This window comes from Dasypus novemcinctus, chromosome 5, assembly GCF_030445035.2.
Source record: "Dasypus novemcinctus isolate mDasNov1 chromosome 5, mDasNov1.1.hap2, whole genome shotgun sequence".
Lineage (NCBI taxonomy): Eukaryota > Metazoa > Chordata > Mammalia > Cingulata > Dasypodidae > Dasypus > Dasypus novemcinctus.
This window is the reverse complement of record NC_080677.1, coordinates 49,081,928-49,106,060: the sequence shown is the minus strand read 5'-3', so window position 1 is coordinate 49,106,060 and position 24,133 is coordinate 49,081,928. Positions and strand designations below refer to the sequence as shown.

General features: G+C 35.7%; 1 protein-coding gene across 1 annotated transcript in view; it reads right to left on the bottom strand.

Moving 5' to 3' along the window:
• The window catches only part of THSD7A (thrombospondin type 1 domain containing 7A), a 461,297-nt gene that overhangs the window by 24,013 nt on the left and 413,151 nt on the right, over positions 1 to 24,133 (bottom strand). The window contains exons 14-19 of the mRNA XM_004459100.5: positions 18,059 to 18,237; positions 15,800 to 15,805; positions 12,645 to 12,778; positions 8,614 to 8,767; positions 6,393 to 6,537; positions 2,764 to 2,879 (exon numbers count right to left, since the gene is read on the bottom strand). Of these exons, the coding sequence (XP_004459157.2) occupies positions 2,764 to 2,879; positions 6,393 to 6,537; positions 8,614 to 8,767; positions 12,645 to 12,778; positions 15,800 to 15,805; positions 18,059 to 18,237 (734 nt within the window). The remainder of the gene's footprint in view (positions 1 to 2,763; positions 2,880 to 6,392; positions 6,538 to 8,613; positions 8,768 to 12,644; positions 12,779 to 15,799; positions 15,806 to 18,058; positions 18,238 to 24,133) is intronic.

Sequence of the window (24,133 nt, the reverse complement as noted above, 5' to 3'; positions counted from 1 at the left end):
GTATGTCAACCTGAAGAGCAAAAAGAAAAGATTTTAAAGACAAATTGCTACTTAAGATTAATGATATAATGTACTGAAATACTCTAAAATATCAGTTTTCAAGTTGTCTTCCTCAAAAGGAAACGTGGGTCCCCAAAACTTTTTATTATGAGTATTTTATATCATTTTAAACAAATATTTTATTTTCTAAAACTCATATAATTCAGTTAGTTTGATGTTAAGCCTTTCAACAGACAATAGCCTCTCATCAGATAATAATGTTGTGCCATTTTATTGTCATTTGGGTTCTATTACTTACCATTTAAAAATTCTAATTTTAAAATATAAGATGTTGTGTCAAACCCTTCTGCTGTATATTGAGACCTTCTCAACGTCAAAGGTAGAAAGTATAATTAAAATTTTTACCATATCCCTTAACTAGAGCCTTTATAAAGTCACTTATACTAATGCTAGGTTGGAGAAAGCCTTTTTGAGTTAATATGAAAATGATATTTTACATTTAAGGTAATAGTTTCATGGAGAAAGAATTTGAATCACAGACTTCAACTACTACTTACATTTATTTCACTAGGGAGTTAGAGAGGATGCCTGTTTACAGATATTCTGGGTATCCACTAGCAAGAAATTTTAACCTTGTCTAATTTTCCTTACATTTATTTTATTTCTCTTTCCTCTCTTGTTCCTCCTTTCTGTTCCCTCCCCTTCCTTTCCCACTCTCTCCTTCATCTAATCTTGCATCTATCTATCTATCTATCTATCTATCTATCTATCTATCTATCTATCTATCTATCTATCTATCTATCTATCTAAACAACTATGTCTTAGTAAATTAAAAGAAATCTGTTCCAGGATTGAAGAGTAGGGGAAGAGAAACCAATTACCAGTTATCAGGTGAGTAAAAGCCTGAAAAACATGGAAGATAAAAATACTATAAAAATGTTAGGTAGATTTAACCCTAATTTTCTTCTTTGTCAGGTAGCAATGTCATCTTCCTTTTTGGTTGTTAAAGGAGCAGCAAGAGTTAGCTACTGCTGTTGCACTGAATGCAGGGTTTTACGGGTCTTAGTGGGTAGGCAAATCAATCCATTGTTTAAAAAGTGTCCATTTTTCACAGAGCTGTTATGTAATCCTACTGCATCCCTGTGGTTGGATAAAATGGGATATGAGTTGTTTAATCCTGTTCCTGCAGAGAGTATCACCATTATCCCTAAAGACAGTTTTTGCTACAGTATTATGATTTGAATTTCTAATTGCCATTGCAGTATTCAATTATTATAAGGTTTGTACATAAGGGTAAACTTATCTAGGCTCCTAGATAATTAAAAGGAATTATTTCTGAAATTTTTATTCTAATTTCATTTAAGAAATCAAATGGTCTAATTATGTAATTGTTTTGTAGTTATATGAATTATTTTTAAATTGCTCTTATATGATTTGGCTTCAACTTTCAAAAAGCTCTCAGGGCTATTTATCTTATATTTCCTTCTAACACAGGAGGATACTTATGTGTGCATTAGCAAAAAAAAAAAAGAGGTCATATTAAACTAGTAGAAGATCACAAAAAGTCCTCCAGCCAGTAAATGACCATAAAAATCTTCATTAAGAGTATTAATTTTTAATGGTCAGTTCAATGTTTAAATACCAAATGACTGAGGTCTGAACTTTCTAATTATTTAAATCTGAGGTTTGAACAGACTAAGTTATATTATAAGATGATAGTAGGAAACATTTCTGATCTAAGCAGCATTATGCTGTCAGCACATCTGGAAACTCAACCCATGGGGAGAGCTGCAAGGAAGTTAAATTAGGTCCATATAATAAAGATATCAAATAGAATGATTAAAATATTTGCATCTTCAATTTTTCCTTAGGAGATGGAAAAATTCACCATGGGTGTATAATATACCCATGATGTCTAGACAGAAGAGGTGGTTTTCATGTTACTGTACCCCAGCGGAATGATAAGCTTCTCCCAGTCTATTCTATCAAGGCTATTTCTTATCTTGGTTTGTATTTAACCCAATGGACCTCAGATGGATGGCAAGCTGAAACCTGCCAGGAATATGAGTATCCTTTTGGACTGAAAATCAGGGAAAATAATTATAACATGAAGTATCACTTAATTAAAATGAAGCAAGACCAACTACTATGTTTCCTCACATTTCATAAGGTCATCTCTAGAAATAATGACTTTGCTTGTGTACATTGGAGAGTTAACAGTGACAATTCTCTGTACCTACAAGATAAAACTGGAAGAATCCATTCTTTTGTCTGAATTTCAAGCTCTCTTATTTCCAGACTTGAGTACTTAGAATCTCACAGCTGGGTATTATATCCTAATATCAAAATCTGCTACCAAACCACATGTGATCAATGTTTAGCAACAGAGAGAATAAATGATGAATCTTGGCAGGTGTCCCAGGCACTGTACAAAATTCACATCAAATTACAAAAGATGATGAGTGGTCTGATTAAGATTTATTGCCTTTATTTACCTTGATTACTTATTGTTCCCCAAGCCTTTCTTTCAGAATAGGCTAATTAGCATACCTTTGGGCTCCAAGCAGAACAAAATACAGAAAATTATATGCAGAAAGCAGTAGTGAAGGATGCCATCTCTTTTCAAGAGGATACTTAAAGCCTGTGAATAGTGCAGAGAAACATCTGCTGGCAATAGGCTGCATGGAACACCGGTCACTTGGCTCAGCATGAATTGAAATGATAAGAATTTACTTACGAAAATATAACATAGTATCCACCCACCTCTTCACAATATTTTAGGTCAACTGACTTGCCATCACTTCGAACACAATCTAACATTCTTGTTTTAATTCCATTTCCACAAACTGCCTTCTCACTCAGCTGACATGTACTCCAGTCTGAAAAAAAGGGAGTCCGTCAGACCAGAAGGCTATGTATGAAACAGATTTCAAATGAAGCTCTGATGACCTGAATCCCACGTTTAAGTCACAACTGCTTCCTAAGCCTCATGATCAATCATCCTACATGCAGAGCATATGGGTTCCAGCTTTGAACATATCAGGAGTCAAATGGAATTGCTGGGGTTGCACATATAGCTACAGGGATTATTCTTGAAGGCAGATGTCCACTTGACAATCTTGATAGCAGTTTGTTCACAATGTAAAAATGGCTTTTACTTGCAAGTAAAATGTCACGTAAAAATTTTTTTCTAACAAAAGTAGCATATGCAATTTTACCAATTTTTTTTAGCCAAAAGAATCAACTCTTAAGAGGTGGTTCTTTGTGTAGATATATTCAAATAAAATACTATGTATTTTACTTATTTGCATATTTAGGATGCTTTAAAAGGTATACTTTTTTATTTATACTTTTTGCAAAATAATTCTTATAGCTTTCTTTCCAGGGTAATATAGGATGTCCTAGAGAACTGTGATTTCCTTTGTGTCATTAAAGGAAACTGAAGAGAAAAACCCAAAGAGACAAAATCCAGTCTGACAACTGTGTGTAACTGTATAATTAATTTCTTGTGTTTGTTTCAGTGTTAAAGTTACTTGGGAAAATTTAAGAATAATCTTCAGTGATGCACCCACTTGTATAATCCTATGAAAGCTTTTCTTTCTGAGTAAGCATACTGATGGTATTACATGAAGCTTCAGAAAAAAAACTTATAATAGCCTGTTTTTTTTTCTGGATACATTCTTCTATTCTTTTTCATCTTTATAACATTGAAATGTTTATTTTTTGTTTACAGAGTCTTTGGCAAGTTTAAATTGCTGACATTTTTACATGAGACTAATTATGTTTCTAAACTTCCCTCAGATCAAGAATTGTTGCCCCATATGTTATAGTGATTAAACATCTCCTGAACAAGAAAGACACATCCTTCAATAAATCTGATACTTTTGGGAAAAATGTGTTGGGAAGATGACATTGGAGTAGGCATGCAGGGCTCGACTCTCTCACAAAAACAATGGGGAAAGGGCCAAAAATCATCTGAGGGACCTGCTTTGGGGGACAGTTGACCAGAAAAGTGTTGCACAACCCAAGAAGGGCAAGGGACAGAGAGTCAAAGAACCTGAAATGACAACCATGAGTTACTAAACCTCTCTGGTGGCCAGGAAAGGCACCCATCCCCCACCCTCAAGGTGTGCAGCCTGGATAAAATTCGTGGCCCACTGCAGCCAAATGAGAGGAACAGACATCTTCCTCCCTGGAAAAGGGGAAGATGAGGCAGAGGGTGGAGAGTGGTTTCTCCTCAGTGATTTTGGTGAGCAGACTCCACTTTGAATCTTGGCTCTGGCCAGACTAGAAACATGAAGCTGAAAGAGACATCTCTGTGGAAAAGTTTGCCTATGAGCACTATCTGCTGGTTGACTGGAAAACTGCAAGGAGAAAACTACTTTTAGGTCTCTCTTAACCTGAACTGGGAGAAAATCTGTGCTCCCTTGGCGAGTTCTTGGACTGATTTTGGTAACTTAGGCTGGTCAGTTTTAAAGACTCAGAATAAGTTGAACCAAAAATCAAAGAGCCATGAAAAAGAATAAACACTAGGCAAGAGAGAAATTGACTATCAGAGTAAATTCACCAATATATTCAGATGCCTAGATATTAGCAAAAAATTACAAGGCATATTAGGAAATAGGAAGAGATGATCCAGCCAAAGGAGCAAACCAGATACAGGATTTAAGACAACTAATCAATGATAATCACCAATCCCCCAAATCAAAGAATTGAAGGAAAATATGACTAAAGAAATAAAGGATATTAAGAATTTGCACAAAGAACAATTCAAAAGCCTGCAAAGAAAAGTAACAGAGCTTATGGGAATGAAAGCCACAATGGATGAGATTATGTAAACTAGAATGTAAACCATTATCCATATGGAGCAGCAGTGCTCCAAAATGTATTCACCAAATGCAATGAATGTCCCATGATGATGAAAGAGGTTGTTGATGTGGGAGGAGTGGGGTGAGGAGAGTGGAGGATATATGGGGACCTCTTATATTTTTTGAATGTAACATTTAAAAAAAAATAAAGCGAGGAAAAAAACCATTAGAGGCTGATAACAGCAGATTTGAACTGATGGAGAACAGAACTGGTGATATTGAGGATGGAACATCTGAACTTGAAAAGATGGGAGAACAAAAAGACAAAATAATGGGAAAAATGGAACAAGGTGTCAGGGAATTGAATGACAATGTGAAACACGCAAACATACGCATTACTGGTGTCCCAGAAGGGGAAGAGAATGGAAAAGGGACAGAAAGAATATTTGAAGAAATATGACTGAAAATTTCCCAACCTTAATGAAAGACATAAATATTATTTTTCAAGGAGAACAATGAACCTCAAACAGATTAAATCCAAATAGACCTACTCCAAAACACCTACTACTCAGAATGACAAATATCAGAGATAGAGGAATTTGAAAGCAACAAGAGTAAAACAAAGCATCACATATAAGGGAACCTCAATAAGAATAAGTGCTGACCTCTCATCAGAAACCATGAAGACTAGAAGGCAGTGATATGATGTAATTAAGGCACTGAAAGAGAGAAACTGCCAGTCAAAAATTCTGTACCCAGAATAACTGTCCTTCAGAAATGAGGGTAAATTTAGTTTAAAGTCCTTACAGACAAAAACTGAGAGAATATGTTACCAAAAGACCAAAATTACAAGAGATACTAAAGGGAGTGCTGCAGCCTGAAAAGAAAAGAAGGGTGAAAGACTTGGAGAAGAGTGCAGAAATGAAGATTAGAAAGGGTAACTTAAAGGGTAAAAAGACAAACAATAGTTAGATATGATAACGGCAAGCCAAAGGATAAAATGGGCAAATTTAGTAACGCCTTCACGGTAAGAACACTGAAAGCTAATGGCTTGAACTCCTCAATCAAAAGACAAAGGTTAACAGAATGGATAAAAAAAATATGAGCCATCTATATGTTGTCTATGGAGACTCACCTCAGGCATAAGGACAAAACCAGGTTGAAAGTGGAAAGGTTGGAAAAGGTTATTCCATGCAAATAGTAACCAAAAAATATCTGAAGTAGTGATATTAATATCTGACAAAATAGATTTTAAATGCAAAACTGTTATGAAGGATGAAGATGTTTCTTATATTTGTGCCTTCCCAAAGTGGGAGGATATCTTAAATAGGATCACCTAGATATTCACAATCTACTTTCAGAGCTAATGTCTATGTGGTATTTTCATTTTCTATATCTTGACATTTACTAAGACATAAAACATAAATATTTGTCATTGAATACTTATTTCTAGGCTAGGAAACAGCATATCTAAAGGCACACAGCCATGTCTAAATGGAGGTGAACAATCCTGGTGGGAACATTTCAGAGCTGACACATGAGGGACTTGGCTTTGACTCCCTGATCAGATGACCATCCACTTACCTGTTACATTATAATCATAGTGGTAGCAGTTTTTGTTCAGGTTACAGGGTTCCTTCTCAACAGCCTCAGGGCAGGATTTTCCTTCATCAGCAGGTTGTCTGATGGGATCAGCTGACCTTTGCCGGAAACTGCTTTGACTGCAAGGCTTACAAAGAATCACACAACACCTCAGAAAGATGAATACTGATCCACACACAACAGCTAATGTGCCATGGAAAGCACTGGAGCAGGAGTTAGAACATTTGGGCCACTGACTAGCTTAGACATGTTATTTAACCTCATGCGCCTCGGTTTCTTCTGTAAAATGAGTGTTGGGTAGATATCCACATCCCATCTAGCTATAAGATTCTAAGTTGCTATGTATCAAATACAGATATATCAACCCACACAAAGAGTCATATACATTATTGTAGAATGCTAATATTAAAATCATCATATATGTATGTATTATCTCTTAGTTCTGAAGAAAACTGTTTTAAGGGTGCCTTTAAATAGCCATGTAGCTGATAAATGACCCGTGTTTTTCAGTGCATACGTACACATACACACAAACACAGTTTAGCAGAAACCTAAAAAGACTAACCTGCCAGCCTCCTACTGGCAGTTTTATTCTGAGAATATCTGGTTTCTACAGCGGTCTCCTTTGAATCTCCCAGGCCTGAATTAATTGCTTCTTCCTCTGCCCTGCTGCACTTTGGTCACAATGTGAATTACATGAAGACCTTGTACCCTTTTTATATAGCATGAGTCTACTGAGGGAAGACTTAGGTCTCATATATCTGGGTATTCCCCGCACCTAACATAGCAAATGCTTAATCAATAGTGAAGCCTTGAGTGAGGAAACAAGATGAATTAAGGTAAAATATAAAGCCCAAACCAAGAGGCACACTTATTTAACAGGTAATTTTTATTGTTATTCCTGACACTTCTATTGGCAAACTCTGAGGAACACAGTTTGTTTCACCAGCTCTTCTTTACACCTGGTATAATGCTTCACTTTTCCTTCTGAGATGATTATCCCTGGTCATTTATAACAGAAACCAAATGGACCATGTTCCAGCTTTGTGATTCCTGTTATTAGAACTCCTATTAATAGATTTAAGGAGGTGCCCTATTTCACCATCTCCCTGTTTTATAAAAATGGAATCTCTTTGCAACATGATCTGTGAATCTCACAATTATAAAAACATTTTATACTATAGATCGCAGTCCATCTCTTTAGGTAACTTCAAATCTGATCCATGGGAATTAGAATAGAAAATAATTTGCATACCTTTGTGAAACAGTTTACTTTTTATTGCACTTAACCTAAATTCAAGTCAACTGCCAGGCCTATTCTATTCCTGCTGTTTCATTTGGCTGCCATTCAGCGTCTTTAATAATGTTAAATAATGAGATGGAAATCTAATTTCTCCTTGGAAACATGCAAAATAACCTTTTTCTTTTTAACTGTCCTCTATCAGACTTCAGCAAATTCACTCCATCATTAGGTGTGTTCTTCTCATGCCTTTGATTCTGTTTTGAAAATATAGCTTTACAAAGGTGCTCAATGGTAAGTCAAATTTCCTATATCAGACCTGTTTCTAATGACTGTTCCCAGAGTTCTGTGAAAAGTCCCTACTAGCTATTGAAATCTAGAAGCTGTGTGTGATTTGAAACTCTTGGCCAGCCTTCCAGCCCTCAAAGCGACAGAGTAAGGGTTCAGGGCGAGATTCACTGATGCACGGCTTTCTTCTTTGGACCCATTTATTACCTAGGGTCTTTTGCATTTTAGTATCAATACTCCTGCTGTAGTATCCCCATTGTGTGAAAGATTACTCCTACTATTTAAATAAACTGGATTGGGCAAGAAGCAAGGGACAGCAATAACCTGGCACAATTAAATACTTTTACCAGAGTTCCATTCTTTTTCCTTTTACCTGGAGGGCTTCATTATCACCACTGCAATTTTTAACAGGTTGTACATTCTGAGGCCAAACTGAAGGCCTTTTGTGCAGGGTTAGAAGGATGGTGGAGACGAAACATCTAGTGGAGGTGGAATATTGCGAACTTAAAGCGGCAAATCATTTAATGAAGAACGCCAAGCAAAAAATGCTTGAGTAAACATGGCATACAAAAACAGATTTTACATAGGATTTACTTATTTTCTTAATATCTTTAAGTCTTTAGAGTTAAGGAATTAAGCAAGCTCCCATGTTAACAAGAGGGTGAATCAGCTCACCAAAGTGCATCTGGTCCAAGGACTCCATTCAGATATCACACAGTCCTCAGGGCAAGGTAATTTGCACTCTCTGGAGCCCAGGGGCATCTCTTCTGGGTCACAGAGGTAATCCTCTACATGATCTGAAGGGCCATCTGCAGTGTTCTGCATGCATCTAGAAGAAAACAGACGTATAACTGAAGGAACCTGGGCAATCAGAATAATGGCCAACACCAGGATAGGTCGATCTCCTACACCTGCCATCATGGTGTTTGGGGGCTGGAAACCTTGCACTTAACAAATTGAAATTCTCCAAAAATGAACACTTAAAAGGATATCTGCCTCCTAAAAATGCTTGTATTGTTTTAAACATTTAAACATTTACTTTGCATGCACGATCATAAACTTGTAAAATCACTGTCACTGTATGTAAACAATCCATGTGTGAGTTTCCTTTGGAAGGAGAGGATTATTTATACTCATTTATGATGCAGAAACTAATGAGGAGTGTTCCAAAGAGCTGTATAGAGGGGTTGCAATTTTGGAATATGGTGCATTTTTTTTCTTCCCAAGAAAATGGGTTACTTTAGAAAAGGTAGGATTGATTCATATTTGATAGAAGATAAGACTCAGTGAAATCAGTTAGTGAGACATTTCACCAAGTTATTTTCAAGGTAACTGGAGTCATTTATCAATTTGTTTTGATATTTCGAAAGTAATTACCTGCTGCTAATATTTGTAGCTTTAAAAGAAATCCCAAAATAAAAAGACAATTTGAATAGCAATAACATAAATTCTCTAAGTATGAATGTTTGTATAATTCTATTGACCTTCCTGTAATTGTTAGTTTTCTTTTTAACAGAACAAAACCATTGTATGCCATTTTATTCTATAAAGTGGTCAAGAAGGACTCTTTGACTCTTAGGAATCTAATGCAAATAGTATCAGACTTTACTTTTATGATAGTTAATAATCTCTCTGGATGCTTTTCTAGTAGAGGAGAAAAACTTTATCCACCATCTATAACTTGGAGAAGGTCAACCAAATTAATGGGTTTGGGAAGAGAACTGCATTGCAGGAGATGAAAAGAAAGGCTTGAGCTTTTAAGCCTCTCAAATCCATTTCAGTGTCTTAAACTGTCATTTGAATTACATTACCAATTATACCTGGAATCCCAACTTTTCTCAGGGATTTACAATCAGTAGGGATGTTAACATCTTCACAAATCTACTCTGCAGAATCACCTTCTATCCTATGCTGCAAAATTTGAAGAAAATATTTTCTTGTGGAATAAATTCAAGGCTGGAAAACTATGCCACTGGTCATGTCTTAATTGAGTTGTAGCTTGAAAAATCCATATAAATACCCATCTCTGAATTTTTTTTGTACAGTGGATAGAATTATAAAGAAGAAATCACAAAAAATGTAGAGGTGGTTATTTATGTGATGTCATTGTTTAAAGAAAAAAAACAAAGTTCCTTTGGGAGAATTTTAGATTCCCCCCAAAATTTCTATATTTAATGCATTTTAAAAAATGTTCTTTTGACAGCAGCTTTGGGAGGATAGGGGGCAGAAATGAGGCAGTTCAATGCTCAAATGTTGGATTTACTGCTGAGGAAAGACTGCATTCATGGTAGATGCTGACAAAATGTACAAGGATTAACCTGCAAAATTACCTATTGATTCAGAGTTAAGAACAGATATCCAGTACTCTATTAAGTAGTTATGTACATAAAACTTCACTGACAAAGGCTTTTCTCTTTCTTTAATTTTTATTATATAGGTAATATATTCATTTTAGGGAAATCATAAAAACCAAAAGAATTCACCTAATACCATCACTCATAAATAATCACTTTTAATAGATGATTATATTTAAACATATATTTTAATTTGACACAAATAGGGGCTATCTTTGCCCACTATTTGTACCATTTAATAATCAGCAATACATTGTGAATATTTTCCTGTGTAATTATTCTTTTAACATAAAATTTTTACTGACTACACCAGAATTCTATCACTTGAATGACACTAACTTCTGGGCATTCAGATTATCTGTAGTTTTATTTATTTTGGTATTAAAGATCTTTTTGTAATTCTGTAATACAGAATAAATATTTGGATCAAGTTTTGAGCCCAGGGGATGGAACTTTTTAAATCTTATGCTTTCTTTAAATTCTTGGGCTTTCTTGTTTTTGTAGGAGAAAGAATTATGCTGTGAGAAAACTTAACTCTGTTATAGAAATGCATGGCAGAGGACCAAGTGGGGGTCAAAGAGTGCGGTCAGAAGTCTACTGTAAGTGTCGCAATAAGGAGATTTGTCTTATTCAGAGTTTAAAGGCAATAATGAAAGTGATTAAATTCTCTCCTTTTAATGCTTACCATATGCTGGCAAGGCTAAACAAAGCCAGTGATAACCCTCTCCCCAGGGCAGGCCACTCCTACCTACCACTTCCTCATATGCCATACAATCCTAAAAGAGGAAAGAGTGAGACCAAAAAACCTGAAACCTGCTTTCTTATATATCCATCAATCCTGAGATGTCACCAGATTCTTGCACCCTAGTAGCACAATTTGACCTTAATTAGCAGAAGATAAAGTTAAGGAGGCACACTATTCAATTTCGATCAGTAAATAAAAAGCATCATTACATCTTTAGCGGTCACAATCAATACCAACCTTCTCTTCTCCCTGTTTGAATTAAAGACGTTGGCTGCAAAAGTAAATTGATCTGAAAAGTTACTTTGTTCAGTATGTATTTGGAAACAGTGGGGATATCTACTCACAAAGCAAGAAAGGGGACATCTTTACAGTTAAAGGGAAAACAGGAAAAAAAACACCCAGTAGTCCTTTCATTACATATCTATGTATGTATATAAGTATTTAATTTCCAAAATTTACAAACTCTTTATACCTCTTCCCTTCAAAAGAAAAAATTTAAATTTGGAATGAGAATGGTGAAAGAATCTCTGTTTTTTCCTTCTCTTTCTCTAACTGTTCATCCCTTAGTTCCTCAAAGGAAAATAAATTGAGAGTTCAGATGGACTTTTGAAAAATGTAGGGATTATTTTTATTGGAAATAAAGATATTCATGGATTAATGTGCAAAGATTTTATGATATGAAGATTGATTTTTCTCCTTTCCTACTGAAACACATTAAGAAATATGAGTCTTAAAACATGAAAGGTTAGGGTATTGGTGAGAATGAGCTGCTTAGTGACATGGGTTAGCAAGTTCTGGATGTTTTTGTATTTGTCTTTACTGCGTGTCACTGGATAGGATTAGAAGAAACTCCTATGGAAAAAGAAGTGACAGGAGACTTGGTTGTGAGTGCCAGCTCTACCACTATCCTAGATTTGTGTCCTCGGTAAGTCACTTAGTACTTCTGCATCTAATCCATAAAACAGAGATGACAATATTTCATGCACTTGTTCCAAAGGATTCTACAAACCTGTAAAGGATCATATTGACTGATGTTGCGTAGAAAATTTAAAGAGCACCAAACATGAGGAATGCCTATGAATAGGTCAGGGTCCCTGTTTGCAGAGACTTAGGAAGTTAGGGAAGGTGACAGACATGCAAATGAAATTTCAACAAAGTGAGGGGCTGAGAATCATATAGAGCAATGCTGCCCGATAGAATGTTCTGCAATGATGGAATTATCTATATCCACACGGTCCAACAGAATTGCCACTAACCACACTATTGAGGGCTAATGAGTGGTTGAAAGGTGGCGAGTATGACTGGGAAAATGTGGTTTTAATTTGATATAATTCTGATTTGTTTAAATTTCAAATGAAATAGCCATAGTTGAGCTCACGATCAATATATTGGAGGGGAGCTTCTTAAATCAGAAGACCAGAATATGAGAAATTGCTGTACGCAGCAGATTGCCCTTAGAATTTTCCATGAATGCAGATTCCCTAAAACTAAAACTAAAGATACTTTATTCAGGAGATTGGGGAGGAGGGAACGCTCACATGGGCACATGTGAAATTAGGACATAGTTGGGCATCTTGCTTCTCTGTGTAATTAGGCTGTGGCCTTACCTCACTTTTCGGGTTTGCACACCCTCTCCACAGTTTTCCCTCATGTTCACAAAAGTCACCTTGCAGACGCTCCATGGTTCTGTGACCCATATGTACTGGCTGCAGTCACTGTGGCATGGGACAACCTCATAGACCTGAAACACACAGTTTTAATGGTTTCACCTCAGGGAACCTGAGGAGAGAGAGTGGGAAGGCTCCTGCATGATAATGATCATTAACTATCATTAGAATAATTTCACTCTTCACCTTTTGTTGCCGCCTTTCTCCACCCCTCCTCCCCTTCCAGCCCCCGCCGTCCTTCCCGCCAGTCCCGCCCATATTGCCAACCCACAATCTGCCCTCTTCCCCAGTAACTGCTTACCTCAGGTCTATCCATCAGCTTCAGCCTGTCCACAGCCGCCCCTTAGCCAACCCTCCCTTCATCACGCCCCTCCCTCTACCCAACCCTATATAACTAAGTGTACTTCCGTAATAAAGCAGACCTGTTCTTGCGCTCAAGCGGTCTCCGTGGTTTTTCCCCAACCGCGCGTCCCCCGGTGCTCCCTCTTGGGGCACCCCCCGCCGGTGGTTCGGCAGGAGCAAGCCCCCCCGACTCTTGGGCCTGAGCGAGGATGAAACCCTCTCGCTCAGCTACAACCTTTATTGTTCATTATTCTAAAATAGGGATATAGAGAAACCCCTTGAGAGTTTTAGTGGTAAATGGCAGGATTTACAGTGTTATGTATTATTACATGGTAGGTGCGACTCTGCTATTACTGGACCATTTGAGGTACATTCCAACTTCCCTGTACTGATCCTGGACAGTACTGGATAATCTGTCTTGTTTACAGTTTTGTGTGTCTTCAATGCTCAGACCTGGGTGTTCAAATGTCAGGCACTCAATAGAGATTTGTTGACTGAGTGACTGACTGAATAAATTCAATGAGTATATAAAAATATCTGTTTTCCAAATAAATATAATTTGTCCTGCTTCCAAATAAATATGTATAATAATGAGAATTTACATTTGTGTTCCATTTAAAATGAAAATAAAATATAGATAATAGTGGGTCTTTCTTTGAAAAATATGCTTCCCAATGTGACAGAGTTAGACTTATTACAATTTCCCTACATGTGACTCTTCCACCCCTTTTATTTGAACCTATAATTAACCCATACTCATTAAATACATGTTCCAGAGACTTATATCTTCAGTCTGCTCATGTGTCAATTGAGCACAGAATCTCAGCAAAGTTGCAACACCTATTCTACTGTTCATTGCACTTGCCCATGACAATTAACAAAACGATAATGGACAATGTCAATCCCAAAAATCAGTATCTACAACTGCAAGCAAGGCAGTTCCATCCATCTGTCCCATGGGATCTAAACCCCCTCTCATCAGGAACAGAGTGGGCAACACCATGTCCAAATCCTCAAGATTGAGGAGTGAACAAACATAAAGGGGAAATGCAACTACAGACAAGTAGACATTATTATTCTAGCAATGGAAAAACTTGTATCGTTGATATAAAGGCAGTGGCCAACAGAAATTCTGAAGGGAGGGAGAGGAAAGAGTAGGTGTAACATGGAATACTTTGGGGACCCTGGAATTGTCCTGCATGACATTGCAATGACAGATACAGGTCATTATACATTTTGTCAAAACCTGTAAAATTGTACAGTACATAGTGTAACCTGTAATATAAACTACAGAGTCCATGGTTAGTGGCAATTCTTCAATATGTGTTCATCAATTGTAACCAATGTACCACACTAATGAACGATGTTGTTAATGGGGGAAAGTGTGTATGTGGGGGTGGAGTTTATGAGAATCCCCTATATTTTTGATGTAACATTTATGTAATCTAAAGCTCTTTAAAAAAAAAACAAACTCAAAAACATCTGTAGACAGTATGAAACAAAGCCATCCTAAAACTAAACTTCATTCATTTAGGACTTGGAAACAAGATCTGAATAAGGTCTTGCTATAGCCCAACAACAGCGAGGGCCACATGAAGCAAAGCGAATTGTTTTTCTGTGTCTGGTGTCTGCAAATACTTTCAGCTCCACATTCGGGGCAGTGTGCTTGGTTTAAGAATTTTTAGAACAATGAACCAATTATGCTCTTTTCTCAATGGGAAGAATGATGAATAAAGGAAATAAATGGCCCATAATCCACTGTAAAAAAGCCTTCCCAATCATTAAAGAGAAATGTCTTTTTAAAATATTTTTATCACAATCTACGGCAGCCTGATTCCTATTTTACACACACAACACACACACACACTAACTAGAGCATATGAATATTTTACATAACCATCTAATTCCAGAGAAAATAGATTTCTAATGCTTTATGGACCCATTCTTTTGTGTGAATTTTTTAGTAGACTAAAAACCCAAGTTAGGTGAATAAAGTGGACCTATTCCAAATAAGAATAAAAAATATGCACTGCTGAAGTAAGAATCTACATCTATTGCCATAAATGATCACTTCACAATTGGGTACGGTATTAAAATAGGACTGAATACCACAGGCATTTCCCTACAACCCATGGCGAAGGGAAAAATTAGAGGAAAGGCCATTCCTCATAATCTGTAGATGGCTTTCATTTTAATCTCCTACCTTTGAGTGAATACAAATTATTTCAGAGAACCCCCAGCCACCCATTTTTCAGTCCACCTGTACCTTTTACCTTCCTCTCTTGAAAACACAAGTGTGTTAATAAAGGGGGGCATTGCTTTGTAAAGGTTGGTGAAGTGAAGCTTTTTTTCCTACCACCCCCCTTCACCTCAGAGATTTGTAGACCCCTTAGAATTTTCCACGAACACATATTCCCTAAAATAAAACTGAGGACACTTTATTCAGGAGATTGGGAAGGAGTGAACAGGCACGTGGGCATGTGTGAAATTAAGAGAGAGTTGTGCATTTCACTTCTCTGTGTAATTAGACTGTGGCCTTACCTCAATTTTCAGGCCCTTAAGTAAAATAAGAAAACACTGGTAACTAAGCCAGGCAATGAAAAAGGAATGGCTACAGAACAATAATTCTATGGAAAAGGCGATACCTGTAAATGACAGTAGACAACAGTGGGGGAAAAATAAATGCTCTGAAATCAGGAGTAAAAAAAACAAAAACCACTTTATAATTAAGCATAGGGTTTAAGAGTTCTTACCTGAGCCTGGAGTAGTATCAACAGGAATGGAGAAGAGGGGGAAAAACAAAGTAAAAATGTAAATAAATCATGAAAATGCATATTCTAAATTTCAAATGTCATTCATTGATAAAAATCTACTTTCTTGGGCAAAATTTAGAACATTTTTCTTAGGCTTTGGGAAATAAAAATCTACTCCCTAATATTGTCAAAGAATAAGAGACAAAAATGAGTATTGCAAACTGCACAGACAAGGAAAGGATTAGATGGGCAGATTGAAGAAGCAGAAAACTGAGTAGACTTCAAAATATGAATCATCGTATATGATGGCAAGTAACTTATGATGCAACACTGAAAGGACAGGCTGGTCAGTCAATCGGTCAGTTGGTCTGCCTTTCTATATAAATATATCTATCCTTCTCTCTTTCTTAGGAAATGAGGATTTGCCTCTACTAGAAAAAAGGAATGTCAGAAACTATTTTCAAGTCAAAATACTGTTGATTATTTTTTTGAAAAATGTATAATTGTAATAAAAATTTATATGATTTACAATTGCTAACATGAACATAAAGCTTTAGATATTCTTTGCTTTTTCTAACTATTTTAGTACTACCTAAATCCCTAGAAGTTTCCATTTTTGTTATGTAGAACATTTATGCCCAAAGTTAAATGTTCAAGAATCCATTAATTCTTGTTTTTGTTTTGATTTTTCAGTTGTTAATGTCTTGATACACTACCAAAAACTAATAATAAATACACAAATGTCCCCATCAAATTCTGCATCAGATCATATCACAGTTGAAGAGAAAAATGGCTTAGGTTAGATTTATCATAGCAAAGGCATCTCATCTTGGCACAAAGATCTTGAATCTTTAGAAATTCACTCTTAAAGACAATGCTGATGCAAACACAGCTTTTTAATTGCAAGCCCAACTGGATGCACACACACACACAGATATGAATATGTATTTTAAAAGTTATGAATACTAATTTTAAAATTAGAACAATGATTTATTTATTAAAATTGAAATTGACTTTCAAATGGACTATTGGAAATTCAAAGTTTCAAAAACTTGTAAATACATTCTTTTGTATTAGAAGCATTACATTTCAGTTATTCTGTTTCACATTATCTATGTCATAGAATTTTCTTCTTTGCTAATATTTACTAGTATCGTAGAAACGAGTAATGGCTCTATGACAGGGAAGGCAAGTCACCAGTAGATGGCAGCAGTGCAATGTATTGGTCCAGAGTTAACTTTTTAAATGGGCAAATTCAGTAAACTTAAGAAAAAATCAAGATTCTTTTAGAGAACTTTCTATGGAATTTAATTCTCCACTTTCCTCTTCTTTAATTCCTTTATTAAAATTTTCTTTTTGTTTTCTTTACAATATAATTTTACTGGACAAATTTAAGTTACTTTAGGGAAGCAAAATATGGTACACTGGGTAGAAATTAAAATTAGGCAGTCAATGTGCATATTTAACATTTCTACCTATTTCAGGATTTGATTCATTTGATTGTTACTTAAATTTAAATACACATCTTAACATCTACACTTACTATATGAAATTCATTCTTTGTTAATTCATGTGTAGACCAAACTTGAAAATAATCATCTCATTTCATATTACATTTAAATTAGTCACAATTTCCCATTAGTATTTTACTTTTTTAATCTGCATTTGAATACAAGTAACAACTATTAACAGAAGCTAACAAGCTGTACATCTGAAGGCAAAATTCCAATAAAATTTAAAGGACATTGACTAAATTGGTAGATAGTATACCTACAGTTATTTTGAGGGCATCCTTATATTTTCACCATGACCTCATTTACATCAAGCAAATTTAAATATATACATCCAAATATAGACCCAAACCATATATGTTCTCTGACTTTGAGTCTGATATCATAATTGGGATATCTTTCATGAGAGTCTAGGGGAATTTTAAGAATGAGACAATCATGCTCTTAGAACACAAGTTAGATACAGTTTTATGACAGAGAAATACCTTGACACTATTTCAAAAATAGGTGTCATTTATCTTTCTATTGAATTATATTCATAGTTTATAAAGGGTACTAAATCGCCTGAGAATACAGAGATAATCTATCTGATTTGGGATTTTAATAACATATATACTTACTGAGGCATTCTAGGGATTTAATAGTCCAAATATCTTATTCAGGGGCTATTATTTATTCTCCTTTGTGGAGTAAAAATATATCACTATGAATCTAAAAAATATTGCATAGTCTCAGAGGTAGGAAATACCTGGTTGACGTGGTCCAATTTGGGGCAGGGCCTTCCTCCATTGTAAGGTTTCTCACGCAGCCACTTAGACCGAACCTTCACACCACTGCCACAGGACTTGCTGCAGCGAGACCAGTTGGACCACTCACTGAGTTTGCAGTCTGAGGGGCAGGGGATGATGCAGGCTTCTTCAATGTAACCTGCATGAATGAAAATGAGACAAGGACCAGCTCTTCTCCGTGTCCTTCTCCCGCTATCACCCACCATTCTAGCTCATTTAGAAGGTCCAAGTTTAACCTGACAGTAGCATGCTAATGCAGCTCCGTTGTTAGGGACTCAAACTAAATTTTTCAAGAAAATGACACACATATATAGCGTCTGTGTTAAAGTAACAGCTGAGTAGTTGCCACATGATCTGCTTAGGATTCATGCCCACCATATTTCAACATTTCTGACTTTCTGACAGCTCGTGTTTAATTGACAATAACCTGTCTGCTACCATATCATTCTCATACTGACAGAATGATATATTTTTAAGAATTACAGCATGATTGACTATAAAATCCTATCTGTTAATGTCACACAAGTTCAGGTTTCTGGGTCCATATAATGTTCTTCCTCAAGATGAAAAGGCAGTCCCTCTCTGTCAAGAGTGAATAGGTACTATTTAACTTAACACTTTTCTGTTTCCCTTTCTTTGAAAATAAAGCCTGAAGAAGGAAAATGAAGGATGTTAAATAATGACTTATATTTTCATAGTGCTGTCAATTTCAAAACACCACCACATCTTATATCTATTTGATTCATTTGCAAATTGTATGAATGTAGCAGGCAGGTATTGATATTCTATTGAACAGATCAGAAAATCAATGCAAAGAGATAACTGACAAGTCCCAGGTCACACAGTAGAGATGGGGAAGGGTTTTTTGAGATCTAGTCCAGTACTCATTCCATCAAACACACAACCAATTAAATTAATAGTCTGCAGATTTCTTTTGGGAAATGGGAGCATTTTCCTTGAGCAGAATTTCACTACCATCATGGGGCTTCACAATATCAATTTATCACCATTGTTATCAAGGCAAATGTATAGAAAGAGTAAAGTATTGTATTCTATTGTGTAAATACCCCATAGGTTATTTATTTATTCTATAGTTGATGAGCATTTGGGTAGCTTTCAGTTTGGGGCTATTATTAAACATGCTGCTATGAACACTCGAGAGCAGGTCTTTTGGTGAATATATATAGTCATTCCTGTTAGATGTAATCCTAGGAGTGAAATGGATGAGTCAGATGGTTTGCATATTATATCACCTAATTGTAACCGAAGTAGGAAAACAAAAAAGAAATTTTTTTTAAGGTGGGATCACAAATTTGGTATGAAGAGTAGGATGTAAGGAATAAGTCCTTAAAATGTGGGGATTAGCCCAGATGTACCAACTGGGAGTTTATATTGTGAAACTTTGAAGATAGGAGAAAGATGCCAATGCATAGTTTGGAATGTACTTCTGCTAATGAAGATAGCTTTGGAATATTAATAATGATCTAAAGGAAAGTCAAACAAAGAATAAAGTAGTATTTTACAATAGTGTTTACTAACATTTTAAAAAGCATAGATATTCTTCAAATGATTTGCAGTGCTTTACTTAAGGTTCATACTTTGACTTTAATTGTGGTTGAGGAAGGGAAACAAACTCTCCACAACTATTATGAGTTTAAATATGTTTCAAATCCTACTCCCTTTTCCTACAACAAAACCACTAAATGAATTTATCTAAAATAGTATGATATGCCTAAAAAGTGACTTCCTGACAGGTGTCCTTAATAATTAGCTTTGTTTATAATAATAGTTTAATAAATAGTATCAAAGTATATTAATGTCTAAAGTCATTTCCAAATCAATGACATTCTGTGACCAAATTATTCAATACCATTTGTAAAAGTGCAATGAATGAATTTTAAAAACCTCCAGTCATTTTTATATATTATCAATGATTTTGGCAAAGAACACTAATATTTCAAAAGTTAGGAAGTTATTGAAATATTTCTAGAAGAGTGCCATTTTCTACTCTGCTAACCTGCAAAATGACTATCAAGAGAAAGCCTCTGACTTTTTATTATTCAGTAACTGTTTTCGAAATTAGAACCACATGATCTTTCATGCCACTATCTCGGAGACTAATGGATAAGTAGATATTCTTTCTTTCTATTTTATTTGTCGAATTATTGGGGCATTAGTGAGATTTAACTTGTATGACTCAGGCCAATTCACATTATATTATTAAAGAAGCAAATATAAAACTTTTATATTTGATTTTCTTATAGTAAATGCCAGAAAACATCTTTGAAATAAAACTCTCAACATATTAAACTGTTAGGAGATACACATTAGGTACTGAGATAAAGACAAAACTGCAAAAGAGTATTGCTTAGCATCCCATTTTTATTTTCTGATGTGTAACAACGTTCAATAATTGCCTGTCATGTTTATCTAGCACCATTAAAATCCTTAATGTTGCTAGTGAACTGCTAGATAAGCATTCCCTTACTTTCTCTGCTGAGATCATTTCTGAGGGCAATTAACACCAAACAGTCATGGGAGATAGAAAGACAAAGAAGCATTTGAAGCATTTTAATGCCACATAAACTGCTGGAATCCTGTAGCAACTTATGGTTTCTGAAGAATGTTGGAATAAAATAAATGACCTTACAATTAGGGCATTAAAACTTTTAACAGTTCAACACTGAATTTGACATGTGGAAAAATCAAATTTCTGACTTCTGATCATATTTTTATACCCTATATATGTTTTTACCGCTACTTTCAGGTTGAAATTAATACAAAACACCTGCAGGTTAAAAGTGGCAACCAGAGGACATACTGCATTTGAGATACATACAGTCCCCTCATTCATTTGAGTTATGAATGTGCAGATAAAGCAGCTTTCAACAACCTTCACAATTACCAAATTGTGCTTTTGAAAGGTACACTGTTGATGGATTAAACAATTCATTTTAAAAACACATGGCAAATATTGGTTGGTTCTGATTTACAGCTGTGAGCATGATCAACAACCCCAGTGCTCCATCTGAAACATCTGGATTACTTTTAAAAGCTACTTCAAAAACCTTTTCTACTTAAGTGTGTATTATATACACATGGTTGCAAACCAGAAATGAGAAAATTTAGCTTGACTTTTAACTATGCTGGGTATAGCAGTTTGATATAGTTATGAATTCCAAAAATAGATAATGGATTATGTTTGTAAAGTGGTCTGTACCTGTGTGTGATTAATTATGATTAGGGCTTTGATTGGGCCACAGATAAAAGGCATGGTAAAGGACAGAGTTGGAAGGGTTTTTGATGTTGGATTTTGACATTGGAGTTTGATGCTGAAGACTTAAGCTGCAGCCCCAGAAAGTAAGCACACAGAGGAAACAGAAGCAAGCCCCAGCAAGAGAGGAACCCTGAGCCCTGGAAAAAGCAAGCCCTGGGAAGAGAGGAACCCTGAACCCAGAGAGAAGCAAAACCCTGGAAGGGAGGAACCCAGGAAGCCTGAACCCTCGCAAATGTCAGCAGCCGTCTTACTCCAACATGTGAAAATAGACTTTGGTGAGGCAAAGCAAGTAACTTATGCTTTATGGCCTGGTATCTGTAAGCTCTGATCCCAAATAAATTCCCTTTATAAAAACTAACCAATTTCTGGTATTTTGCATTAGCACCACCTTGGCTGATTAATACACTGAGGGGTTAGAAAAAAATGAAAAAAAAGTTAAATTCACAATGGAACAGAATATTCTTTAGCAATTATATACATCAAGAATTGATAACTGATAACCTAGGGAAAACAAACTGCTATCTATATATCCAAACTTCTACATTCCAATGATTTACCCAAACCCAATATTCTGTGTATGAAAAGTTAAGAATCAGCATCAGGCAATTAATTGTCATAGCAAGGCATCCAAGTAAATTTATCTAACTGCTAGTAAAGGCTAAATTTTATTTTTAATTCATTTGTTTTATATAATATGACCACATATCTTTTAATTTTTGCTAAGTCCTTAAAGATTTTCTCAGAAAATTTCAACATCTTTATGAATGGCTGTTGTGTTTTGTTGCTCTTGTTATTTCAACTGGAAGTTGACCCAGTAGGCAGACACACTCAGATTCATTTGGATACATCTATGTACAAGCTAATTACAAAGGCCATTTGTTTTTCTTTTTTTTTAAATTGATGCTTTCTTTATTTTCATCACCATAAAGAGATCAACACACTGAGAACTGTTTCACTGTTTCTTTCCCAGGTATATTAGTCAGCCAAAAGTATGCTAATGCAAATATCAGAAATCTGCTGGGCCTTATAAAGGGTATTTATTTGGGTTAGGAGCTTACAGATACCAGGCCATAAAGCATAAGTTACTTCCCTCACCAAAGTCTATTTGGAGCAAGATGGCTGCCAACATCTGCGAGGGTTCAGGCTTCCTGGGTTCCTAAGTTCCTGCGTTCCTGGGGCTTGCTTTTCTCTGGGTTCAAGTTTTCTTCCTTCCCGGGGCTGGATTCTCTTTCCTCTGTGTGCTGACTTCCCGGGTTTTTGGCATGAAATTCTAACGTCAGAAATCCCCAACTCTGTTCTTCACGATGCCTTTTATCTGTCAGTCCCCACCCACGAAGGGGTGGGGACACAATGACCTAGTCATAACTTAATCATGCCCAGGTACAGATCAGATTACAAGCATAATCCAATATTACTTTTCGGAATTCATCAATTATATCAAACTGCTGTACCAGGGAAACCAGAAAGTAAGTCTCAAAGTTTCAAATTGCCACTCCTAGGGCTTCTCTTCTGGGTCCCAAAGGGGAGAAACTTGCCCATGACTGGGAAGGGGAAGGTCACTTGGATGAGCAGTTGGAGAGGAGGCAGAGCTTCAGGGAAGAAGGGCCTCAAGGATCTCACAGAAGCTCTAGGAACTTGGGCTTCAGGCTCAGCTAAGATCCCATGCCAAGGTCATTCCTTATAGTAAGCTCTAAAGTAAGGGTTCTTACACTTTTTTGTTCTATGGACCCCTTTGCCTGTCAGGTGAAATGAATACTACTGTAATTTATTTATTGCACACATTCATAAGTGAAGGAAATGCTAGATTTCAGTTAGGGGTCAGAGCAAGTAAAGATAATAAGTTGATTCTTTTCAATTCAAACTCACAGATCCCCTGAAATCTTTCCACGAACTCCCAAGGGGTCCCCTGGTTAAGAACCCTTGCTCTAAAGCTTCCAGATATACATCTTATTTAAAGGAAAGAAGTAAATCCTTTTATTTAAGAACATGGGTCTACAGTTACTTTTCCAGCCAAAATGAGAAGTCTTGGGTATAATTACTTAGATTAAGGTATTTATTTACTTTCTTCCCAAATTTAGCATTTATAGTTTTAACTAATACTGTATTAAAAAACCAAACACAAGTTCTAAAAATCTCACTTTGGCAGTAGGGCTTTGTAAGTAACACAAACATCTACTTGATAAAGTATTCAGATTGAAAAGATGACAATGTGAAATATGAAACTTATTAAAGTGAATTATTTAGAACTTGATTCAAAGTAGGGAACTGTTTTATCCATCAATGAAAATCTTATACTGCTAGAGAGTATTTCTAAAGAGTGGTCTTTAAACACTTGTTTTTAGATGTTAAGTTTTAAATGCAATTCTTTAAAAAGTGTTATTTGGTTAAATAAGTTGTAAAAGAGTTGCAGTGAACTAGGTTAAACTAGGTTAAACAGGTCTTGTACCCTCGGCTAAATATTTTGCTAAATTATTTTGTGAATCTCTAGGAGAAAAACTCAGACATTGCATGTCAGATAGATCACTCTGTTTAAAATTACAAAGCATTAAAATTGTGTCCACATTTTGAACTGTACAGAGTTTTAAGATTTTTTAAAGTAGTTATTTTTATATCAATTTTCAGATATGGATGAGAAGGTAAAAAGAACAAAACAAAACCCAAAATTTAAAATAGTTTTTTCTTGAATTATATTATGCTTTAAAGCTTAGGTCAAACGACTAGATAAGCTAGTACTAGTACAGAACCTAATTTCTACAAA